Source organism: Athene noctua, chromosome Z, assembly GCF_965140245.1.
Source record: "Athene noctua chromosome Z, bAthNoc1.hap1.1, whole genome shotgun sequence".
In the NCBI taxonomy this organism is placed as follows: domain Eukaryota; kingdom Metazoa; phylum Chordata; class Aves; order Strigiformes; family Strigidae; genus Athene; species Athene noctua.
In genome coordinates, this window is record NC_134077.1 from 42,500,790 (window position 1) to 42,511,828 (window position 11,039).

At 47.5% G+C, this 11,039-nt stretch overlaps 1 protein-coding gene across 5 annotated transcripts in view; it reads right to left on the minus strand.

Moving 5' to 3' along the window:
- The window catches only part of TRABD2A (TraB domain containing 2A), a 141,077-nt gene extending 132,399 nt beyond the window's left edge, over positions 1-8,678 (minus strand). For all 5 annotated transcript variants that reach the window (XM_074932130.1, XM_074932128.1, XM_074932127.1 and 2 more), the window contains exon 1: positions 8,440-8,678. In XM_074932130.1, coding sequence (XP_074788231.1) covers positions 8,440-8,544 — 105 coding nt within the window. In that variant the 5' untranslated portion in view covers positions 8,545-8,678. The remainder of the gene's footprint in view (positions 1-8,439) is intronic.
- Positions 8,679-11,039: the final 2,361 nt, after the last annotated feature.

The window sequence follows — 11,039 nt, forward strand, 5'->3', positions numbered from 1 at the left end:
ATTAATAATTTGTTTTGTTAATTGATGATGAAGACCATTTTGCAGTACTGAAGCTCTAGCCTTTTCAAGCAATTTCCAGTCTAAAGGATCCCATTCATTAGTACCACTAACACTATTAATAGAAACAGGAAACGTACGCTTTCAGGAATAAAAGACCCCTCCACTATAGCATCTCTAATAATCCCTTTCCATCGGTGCATGGCCACAGAGGTACTCTGCACCTGTGAAGAAAAAAGATGTGAAGTTGTAGGGTGAGACGAAGGAAGCGCAGCCTCTGCCTGTGATGATGGCAAGAATGGATTAGAAGCAGGTACTGGAACCGAATAGCCAGGTGGCGGGTCAGGAGCAGACGGTTGCAGTTGCTTGCCAGATGAAAAGGTACACGATCTGTGCTCCATCTTCTCCTCCCGTGTTGCAGCCAGTTTTTCAAGCTTGCCTATAAGTTGCAAGAGTGAAGTTCCTTTGTTTGAAACGCCGACTTGTGAGGCGGGGGTTTCTCTCCCTGCGAGGAAGGTGCAGGCGGCGATACGTCGGTTCTGCCCACATTCCCATCTGCGCCCCGCCCCCCGCTGGGCTCCGTTGATGCCCCCGCTCTCCCCTCGCTCTCCACTCTCATGGCGCCAGGCGCACTTCCGGCATCGCCCGCTCCCGCCCGCTCAGCTCCCGGTCTAACCCCTGCAGCTCGCTGCGGCCCCACCAGCGCGACCGATGAAGCAAACGGGTTTTTTGGCTGACCTAACGTGATGGAATCTGCCAGCAGCGCAGGCACCGGAGGTGGCATATCAGAGCCAGAAGCTGCTTCTACAGCTGCAAAGGCGGAAGTACCAGCCATGTGGTCACCAGCCATGCGGTCGCCAGCCTCACAGTCACCAGCCATGCGGTTGCCAGCCTCGCAGTCCCCAGCCGCACGGTCGTCGCTCAGCTCCTCTACTGTCTCGTGAATCAGCTTCCAGAGCATGGGATAGTTGCTCACTTCTTCTGCTGACCTCCCCTCCTCACTGATCGCATCCCAAAGCTTTTTTCCTATGGATTCCCAGGTAGATTTCTCAAATATGAGACCTGCATTGGAGATAAGTCATCTTTCCCAGCTCCATTTCACCAAGCCTTTCAGGGTGGACTTATTGTATTTTATCCTTCTCATGGAGAGGATAACTTGGAGGACTTTCACTGCTTGCTCGTCCCTGCCGAGAACAGACCCCATTCCTCCCTGGCCACTGCTTCTTTTTGCAGATCTTCAACCCAAATTACAGCGCGCTGCTTCTCACCTTCAGACCCTGGGGCAGGGTCTGGATCAGTTTTGACCAGCTTTCCACCCTCGATTGCACCTCCTTCAAGTCCCCAGCGAAGACTTGTGCCAGTCTTGAGGGTCCCTGTTCAGGCGCCAGATGCAGGAGATATGGACACGCACACGACCAGTATGACCAAGTAATGCCAATTTATTGAAGGTAAGCAAGCCCTTTTATAGGTTTCTCCTGTGCACACAAACGGTACATGGTGCAATCCTTATGATTGGACAGTTAGCTTTGTCCACACGCTTCGAGCCTTCTCACGATTGGATAATAAGCGCCACACTCAAATGTCTTTCTCCGCCCAACCCATCTCCTGGAGTTCGTTGCTGAGTTCTTTGTTCTATGTCCTTGCCAAGGCATGCACATGTGTAGAATTGCTCACATGTCCATTATCTCCCAACAGGTTTCTTCTTTTAAGATTAAAAAAAGAAACAAGCCTCAGATTCTATTCATTTTAACTACCCCCAGAAGCTTGCTTTTCCAAGCAGTATTTATAGGTCCAACATAGACTGCAAACTGTAGTCTTCAAATACACAAATACTACCACATTTGTCAGACATCATGCATCATTTCAGGTGAGGCAGAAATTATTCTGCTGGAAGAGTGGTGCCAAAGAGGATCAGAGAAAGTGTTGTCTTTCTTCTGAGAAACTGAGAAACTTAAATTGGGCCAAATTATGTACTGGCTGTCAAGAGTAAAATTATGGTAAACATCCAGAAAATAATGCAGCAAATAACAGGAGGAACAAAGAATGCATCTACTGGCAGCACTCTGAACATCTAGAAGAGCATGGGAGTTTAAAAACCAAAAAAATTCGAGAATGTCGTAGTGATATTGTCAGCCAAAACAGGATAGAAGAACCTGTCCACACCAATGTGATGTAGATAAGCACACACTCCTTTATTAATGGCCGTGTGCGTAGGGGAGTTGTCTCACCAACAACACACACCTAACTCATGCAGGATGTTGATTATATCGGATACATAATAAACATATATAATACATAATAAACAAGTTCTCATACATAAACATAATAATTCCTGTAACTCATTTTCTTATTCCCACCTCTTTCCGGTCATGCACACTTGAGTCCTGAAATGAGTCAGGGGGCTGCTTTTGCAACCACCACTGACTACTGACCTAAAAGAAAGACCCTCCAATGCCCCGACTCAAGGACTTTGGCTCACATTGTGATTTAAACATGCTTTAAGGCTCTTTCACAAAGCAACTCTTAAAACACCTGGTCTACAGGGCAATAAATCATCCTTACTAAACACTCTAACAATGGTACCTCATCTAGCAGCATAACTGGCTGTATGGTTACTTTAAACTAAATACAGTATCTCTATGACTACTTAAAACATTACACCACTATATTCTATAAAAAATTATATTCCTATGAAATTCAATTTAACCGATTACTCCTAATGTCTCCTTATCAAAATCATCAACTCAAATAATAAATCAGTAACAATCAGTAACAATATGGGGAACGGAGACTCAGAGGGAAAGGAAAACTGCTGTCCAGTGACTGAGGAACCAGATGTGAACTCCAGATATGAGAAACCTACCCTGGTCTTCTTCCTTCTACATCACTCTGCTTCCTTCCATCTTGTCAGTCCCATCACTGTAGACTATACATTTTGCAGCACAAAGTGTATAACTTGCTATGCACCCAGGTGAGCTCTGTGGCTTCAGTGTCCTTCAGGACCCCTAACCATCATACTCACCACTTGGCCCCACAGCCACATCTTCCAAACCTCAGCTCAGGATTGCACTGTTTCTCAGTCCACAAATTCTCTTAAAATATTTTGCTTCCTATGGAATCCAGAGCATGTGGCACGCAATATTTCACCAAGGAGGGTGCCCTATAACACTCCCTATATGGCTTACTCCCTCCCTCTTATCTATCCTGGTGCTGTACCTTGTCATGTTCATTTATACGTAATTGAGGTATTGTGCCTTTACTCACCACGTAAAATGCCCCAGGCATCTATGGTAATGCACACAGAAATTTTCAGTAGTCATTCCTTGAGCTTTTGCCCACCTGAATTACTAACAGTTCAAACTCAGCTTAAGACTGTAAGCAGAATTCACCTGGGGATAAACACAGCACTGGCTACAACTATTAAAAGAACATACATTCAGTCTCCATTTACAAGAAATTAAGAAAAAAAAATAAAATCAAATTTTTAACTAAAAAGCCAAGGGTTGAGAGCAGGCAGATTACTTGCTCTGATGAAGTGCATATATCACACAGAATTGTCTATGTTGGAAAATACCTTGAAGATCACCTAGTCCAACCGTTAACCTAACATTGACAGTTCCCAGCTACACCATATCCCTCAGCACTGTGTCAATTCTACTCTTAGACACCTCCAGGGATGGGGACTCCACTACCTCCCTGGGCAGTGCGGCAGCCCATACCAACGCCCAGCAACCCATCTGTAAAGAAATGCTTCCTCATATCCAGTCTAAACATTCCCTGGTGCAGCTTGAGGCCATTCCCTCTTGTCCTATCACTTGTTATTTGGTTAAAGAGACTCATCCCCAGCTCTCTGCACCCTCCTTTCAGGCAGCTATAGAGGGCAAATGAGGTCTCCTCTCAGCCTCCTCTTCCCCAGACTAAACACCCCCAGTTCCCTCAGCCGCTCCTCATACAACCTGTGCTCCAGACCCTGCACCAGCTTTGTTGCCCTTCTCTGGACACGCTCCAGTCATTCAATGTCCTTTTTGTAGTGAGGGGCCCAAAACTGAACACAGGAATCGAGGTGTGGCCTCACCAGTGCCGAGTACAGGGGTCAGATCCCTTCCCTGTCCCTGCTGGCCACTCTAGTGCTGACACAAGCCAGGATGCCATTGGCCTTCTTGGCCACCTGGGCACACTGCTGGCTCCTGTTCATCGGGCTGACAATCAGCACCCCCAGGTCTCTCTCTGACTGGCAGCTCTCCAGCCACTCCTCCCCAAGCCTGTAGCGCTGCTGGGGGTTGTTGTGGCCCAAGGGCAGCCCCCGGCATTTGGCCTTATGGAAACTCCTCCAGTTGGCCTCAGCCCATGGCTCCAGCCTGTCCAGATCTCTCTGCAGAGCCTCCCTACCCTCGAGCACATCAACACTCCCACCCAACTGGGTGTCATCTGCAAACTGACTGAGGGTGCACTCGATCCCCTCGTCCAGATCATCAATAAAGATGTTAATCAGGAGTGGCCCCAAAAACGAGCACTGGGGGGCACCACTCGTGACTGGCCGCCAACTGCATTTAACTCCATTCACCACAACTCTTTGGGCCCGGCCATCCAGACAGTTTTTTACCCAGTAAAGCGTGTGCCCATCCACGCCACGATCAGCCAGTTTCGCCAGGAGAATGCTGTGGGAAACGGTGTCAAAGGCCTTGCTAAAGTCAAGGTAAAGAACATCCACAGCCTTTCCCTCCTCCAATAAGTAAGTCGCCCTGTCATAGAAGGAGACCAGGTTTGTCAGGCAGGACCTGCCTTTCATAAACCCATGCTGACTGGGCCTGAGCATCTGGTATATGGGGAAAGGTAGCCATTTAAATGAATTGGCCCCCTATCAGGAAATATTAACTAGCCTAATATATACATATATATACATAAAATACTAACAAGCTACAGCCACAAGCATTCTGCATATGAATTCCAGCATACTTTATTTTAGATTAACTGTTTTCAAAGTCTTTTGTTCTTCCTATTTAAAAAAAAAATAAAAATGATGGGGCACATTATTAGTTGCGGCTTTAACTATAATTTGGAATGATGATGAGAGAGCCCTATTGTACGGCCATTCCTTGAAATAGCAGCTTCTCTCTTTCAGGTACAGATGCATGTATTTCTTTCACCTCAGAAGCTTTAGGCAATTGGACAAAAAGAAGATTGATATACCTGTCATCTGGAGAGGTAAGAAAAGAGATCACATAAAGAATTAAGATAAACAAAAAAGCCTTCCCTGATGCAGGGGCAAGGAGGAATATTTTTTCCCAAGTGGTCAGGTAAATATTCATAAGGATACACTCAACAGCTTTGCAAATAAGGCAGAGCCATTCCTAGACAGTGGTTACCACCACTGTCCTAATGACCCAGAACTATAAGCAGTCTCACATTTTATTGACAGAGTAATTAACAGATAATGAGGTACCATTAACACATTTCACCACCAGTTTTGCTGAAAACTGGCAGAAGTCCAGTCAATGCCTCCTGAGAAAAACTTCCTGGGTCCCACCAAATCAGTGAATTACCCAGTTTCCACAAGTTTGACTTCTCAGGTTCTCAGCAGCCGTCCCCTTCCTTCTTGCTCTCAGTAGCTCCTTGCAGTAGATTAAGGCCAGCCCACAGCTTTTGCACTTCATGCCCTCAAGAGGAAGGGGGTGAGGCTTTATCTGGCTTTACGGCAGTGTCACAGCTGGCTGCCTACAAATCCAGTTGACAAATTGGTGCCAGGCACAAGCAAATTGGTAAGGTACTGTTCCCCAAAGTAGAGTTTAGCTGTGTCAAACCCACAGCTGTGTCAGGCAGACACCTCTAGTGAGACACATGTAGCTTAGCATACGGTTGAATCAGCAGTGCCCTAAACCCTAGGAGGAAACATCTCAGCCTCTACAGCTGCAGTAGGGCTGCCATGCTCAGCTGGATGCAGCAAGGCCCCTAGACCAGGGGCTACATGTGCATGTGCAGCTGAGAAAGAGAAGAAAGGTCACAGTGCAGACCTGTGACAGATGCACTCAACCTGCCCCCTGCTTAACCCAAACCAGCATCAGTTTGGTACAAGCTCCACAGAAGATGAAGTCCTGAGCTGTAGCCAGGCCCAGAACTCCAATAGGAAACCCACAAAGGAGCAGAGCAACAAGAGGTCTTGCACACACCTCTCCCACTGTATGCAATTTGACTACCAGCCAGCCACTTTATCCCATAAATATGACATCCTGAGTGAGCCTTTTTTGAGCTCTCCCTGCTAGGCAATGTGGCTGCATGGTGGTGATCTCCCCTTGAGCCAGGACACCTTTCAAGGTTCCTTCTCAAGACAGAGATCTTTTACCAGTGACAGATCACTGGATAAGCCCAATTTGAGTTCTCCCTGGACAGTGATTGGACTGCACACCAGGCAACTCCCCCCTTGACCAGGGATGACTCTATCAGTGTGCTGTTTGCTTAGCCTTACTTACCTAGCATGAATTGCTAGACTTGCTGAAACCTTAGGCCACAAGCTGAAAATTTTCACTTCGATTTACTGAATGTGTACCTACTTACTCAAAACAGGGGCCTCCAGAGCCAGTATAAATCATAAGATAAGATGGCTTCAAGGCTGCAATCATCAACAGCAACTGCAATTCAACAGTATAACAAACGGCCTGTCTGAAGACAGTGAAGGAATCCAATAAGATCTCAGAAGAACTTAGGCCAGAATCACTACTGGACCAAAGGGTGTGTGAATAGTCTGTAAGGGTAATAATTGCCCAGAGATTTCTTCGTTTGAGTCCCCCCTCTTCAGAGGTACTGTTCCAAAAGCAATTAAATTACTTATTTTAATAAAATCTGATGCCTCTGTCTGTGTCGGTAAACCTCAGTCCTTGGAGTAAACTACTACCATCAGATGCCCAGACTGAATGGTTTGAACTTTGGTGCAAACTAACACCGGATGTCCAGACAGAAGATAACTGAATTGGGAATAAGAACGATGAAACTTTGAAATCTCAGCCACAAGTGATCTAAAGAATTGGTTGTGCACATATGATCCTTTAGCCAGAAGCCACTGACCAGGTCTGTGACTAAGTCTGGATTCAGCCACACCTAGGCTCCATCAGGAGTTTAGGGGATCCACTCTGAACCTTGTCACTCAATGGGAGGATCTCCCTTACCTTTTTGCACCTCCGGTCTCTGTGTAAATCATTCTAAATAGATTTTAGCTCGATTTTCCTTTGTATGTTTTCTCCAGGTAGTAAGTAATAAGAGTGAACCTTGTCATCGAACTCTAAGTCACTTCAAGTGATCATGTATTAGGATCTGCGACAAATTGGCAAGATCATAAAACAATCATCCACAACACCTTCTTCATAGTTGCAAAGCATTCTCACACCTGCCCTGCAGTGAGCCCACTGTGATTTTGGCACCTTCCCAATGCCCTAAGTCTGCATTTAATTCTAAGGGCTTCCAGTTCCCTTAACAGCTGTGCTGGAGGAGGTAACCCTGCCTGGGGCAGGAGATGAACACAAATGGCAAGACACATGTCCCAATGAGTGTCTTGGGTGCACAGCACCTCCAGACAGGCTGCTTCCAGGTCCAAGCAGATGCCTACAGATAGCAAGGATGGTTTGTTAACACGAAGAGATGCATTAACACAATGTTCAGGAAGGCTTTTCCTGCGTGATTTTTGGTACTTTTATCTCAGAAACTTCAGTGAGAACTGCTTTTTCTCATTTGATTTTTAATGGAAATGACATCCGGCTCGCAAGCTTCACACCGGCCAGAACATCACCCCTAACTCGCAGCTGGTACCCTCTGCTGTGCTTCCCACCCACTGAAGTCAGGTCAGCCTATGCTGCTCCTGGTTATCAGTCAGGATGATGAGGTTAGAGGACGCGCAAAACCTAACAAAACTTACAGCCGTGTTCCCACTTCAGGGGCACGGCCATTTTTCTGGTCCGAACCTGCTCCACCACGCTCGGCGTTCAGCAGCAAGGCCGCCCCCTGCGAGGTGTGCTGGCAGCAAGTCACTACAGGCGAGCCCGTCCTGTTGCAAGCGGCGTAGCTCATCCCGCACGGCGCGGGGAAAAGGGATCTGCCCGGGTTCATCCCGGGGTCTTCCTCCTCCGTCACGCTCCTCCGTCAGCACCCAGCGCTGGTCGACCCACCTGGCGCACAGCCCCAAGAAACCGCCCTCCTACCCGCCCCGCTCCCTTGCTCCGCTCCCGGCAGCCACACGCGGCCGCTGCCCAAGATCTGCACACCGCGCCCACGGCAGCTCCGCGCACCCCACCCTCAAGCCACTGTCCCCCGAGGGAAACAAATAGCTGCGCCGTGCCTGCCCTCCCTCCCGCCCCGCGCAACGCCGGCGGGGTCGGTGCAGCGCCGCGCCACTCTCCCCTGCGGCCGGTACGTCGCGGCGCAGAGGGCGGCACAGACCCTCGCGCCGGCGCTTACCTTTCCGTGGAGCGGGCAGGCACTGGTGGGGCCGCGGCTCTGCCGCGCTCTGGCCAGCAGGAGGAGGGAGCCCTGCAGCAGAAAAAGCCAGCCGGCGAGCACCATCCCTGTTCGCTCCTAGTCTTGGCACGATTGGGGACGGCTTCCCTTTTCTTTTATTTTCCTTTCTCTTCTGTTGCTTCCACACCTCCCTTTCGATTTTTCTTTTCTAATTCCCTCATTTCCCTTTTTTTTTTTTTTTTTTTCGGCCGGTCGACCCAATCCTAGAGCCCTCGGAGGAGCGTCCCCGTCCCTTGGCCAAGCCCTCCAGCCGCTGCCCCCTCCTCTTAAAGGGTCCGGTGCCGGACGGTGGAGGGGGGGCGCGGGCGGAGGAAGGGGAGGGCGCGGGGCCCGCCGCGCCGGAGGCGGGTGATGGGGCGGCCGCGGGGGGATCCTGCGCCCCGCCCGCCGCCGCCTGGCTGAGGTAGACGGCGGCGGGACCGGTGGGCGCCACGCATAGCGATGAGACCCCCGCCTGGCCCCGGGGAGTTGGGGCGGCTGCGACCCTTGCCGCGCCCGGTGCCCGGAGGGAGCGCAGCTGCCCCGGCCCTGCGCCGCCTGCCCTCTGCCTCGTCCGGCCCCGTCCTGCCCTGCCTGCCTCTGCTTCCCTGCTCATGCTTGCCCCCTGCCCTGCCTACCGGTCTCTGCCCAGCCTGCTGCTCTCCTGAAGTGAACATGAAGCGAATATAAAATTAAATATTGTGATTCTTCGAAAGTCTATTGTCCGTCAACCTCAGACTAAGGAACAGTTTTGACTCGTTTTATTCTTTATGGACGCCTGTGCCAAAGTTGTGTGTCCAGTGTACTTTGCACAAACAATTTTAAGATCAAAAATGCACTGAAGAATATATTACCATCTTTAATTGTAAAATACAGACATATTTGCTGAGGAGACGTATTTCAAACATCACAAAAGTACCTACTGCTATAATCACAGTCTTAAAAATATTGAACAAAGCCAGAAATATGCCAATCTGGTGCAAATTAAAAGAATGAGATTTCATAGCTCTCAAAATTTTCATAATAGGATCTTCCTGATAAATTTAATATGGCATGTGTAATTCACGTATAGCAAAACTATTAGCACTTTTAGAGCTTGAGTTAAAATCTTAAAAGTTAGAATAGAAGCTCTCCATTGACCACCACGGTGTATGGTGCTACTGTATGGTACATTCCCTCCTGCACCATCCCCAGTTGTTTTAATTAGGGACTTCCAAACACAGAAGCAGCCAGATCTGTTGAGGCCATAAATAAAAAGACAACAGAGGTCAAACGAAGGGGGAAAAGTTACACCATGCTATGAATTTGTTTCAGCAGCAAAATAAGGTGTTGCTCTTAACACAGATCTTTCTCCACAGTGAATGCATCTCCATCTTTTCTCAGCAGTCAGTAATAGTATTTTTACCATTTCTACTTTAGTAGTCCCTGTTGTGCTCACTGTCCTGTGAGGATGAATGGGGATGCCTCTGTCTTTTTTTTTTTTTTTTTTTAATAGCTAGTGGACCTGACCTGCCCCTGGGCTAGGTACACTAGCTGCACAATGATAGTCTTAAAAGACTGCTATAATTCCTTTATAATGTTAACCATTCCTTCTGAAGCTGTGTGTGTGAAAAATACCATGCACAAAGCAACAGACAAGCTGCAGACCAACTGTTCTGGGCTCTCTGCAGACTCATTGTTTCTTTAGCTTTACCCTATCCTTACTTTTAAACAAATTTTTTTCAGTCCCAGAAATCCAAATCTCTGTCCCTAAGGTTAAATTCTGGTTTAGAGTCAATGGCAACTTCCCACCAACTCAGAGAAAGCAAAGGTGCCATTCTTTCTTTTTGCTGGGAGAGCTTAGTTTTGTGGTGCAAAGTGACTGCCTGCAGAAGAAGGTAGACAGAGCCAAAACCCTTCATTGTCTTGCCTTCTGTTACGTGCACTATGTTTCTGAATACTGTGGATTTTAATGAGGAGAATGATTCTTGTAATATATGAAATGCATTTTCTTTTGTGATGTTATGCCAGCCATTTAGAACAAAAAGAATTATCTGACAAGGAATATGGCACTTATCCAATATACAGAAATTAGAGTCCCTAGCTATTTTAGTTATTATTCCTTTTTTACAGAAGGGGAAAATACAACCTGTAATCTGCCAGCACTCCAGATATTCCTATACCTACCAGAGCAAGAAGTGATGATGAGATATCTTTCCTTATCATCTTTTATTAAAAAATTTCTGATTTGTTGCTGGCTTTTCAAATAGTGAGTTTGCTCACCAGTTAGAGGCAGTTAAGCAGCTTTTCCAAACAAACATCACTCTTAGCAACCAGATGTAAAACTTAGCAACAACATTTTTCTGCCCTGGAATGCAGTAAACCAGATCCACATTTGATGGTATGTATTTCTGGGCATGGAAGCCAAATAGCATTTATGGAATACCTAGATCAAGCTATAGAGAATACTAATAAATCTTTCATGGCACAGAGGTGTGCTGCCAGACTGATTAGGCACATTCTGTGTGACCACTTTTAGTTGCTTTTGGTTCTGGGACTGGGATTTGTTTATCCCAGTCCCA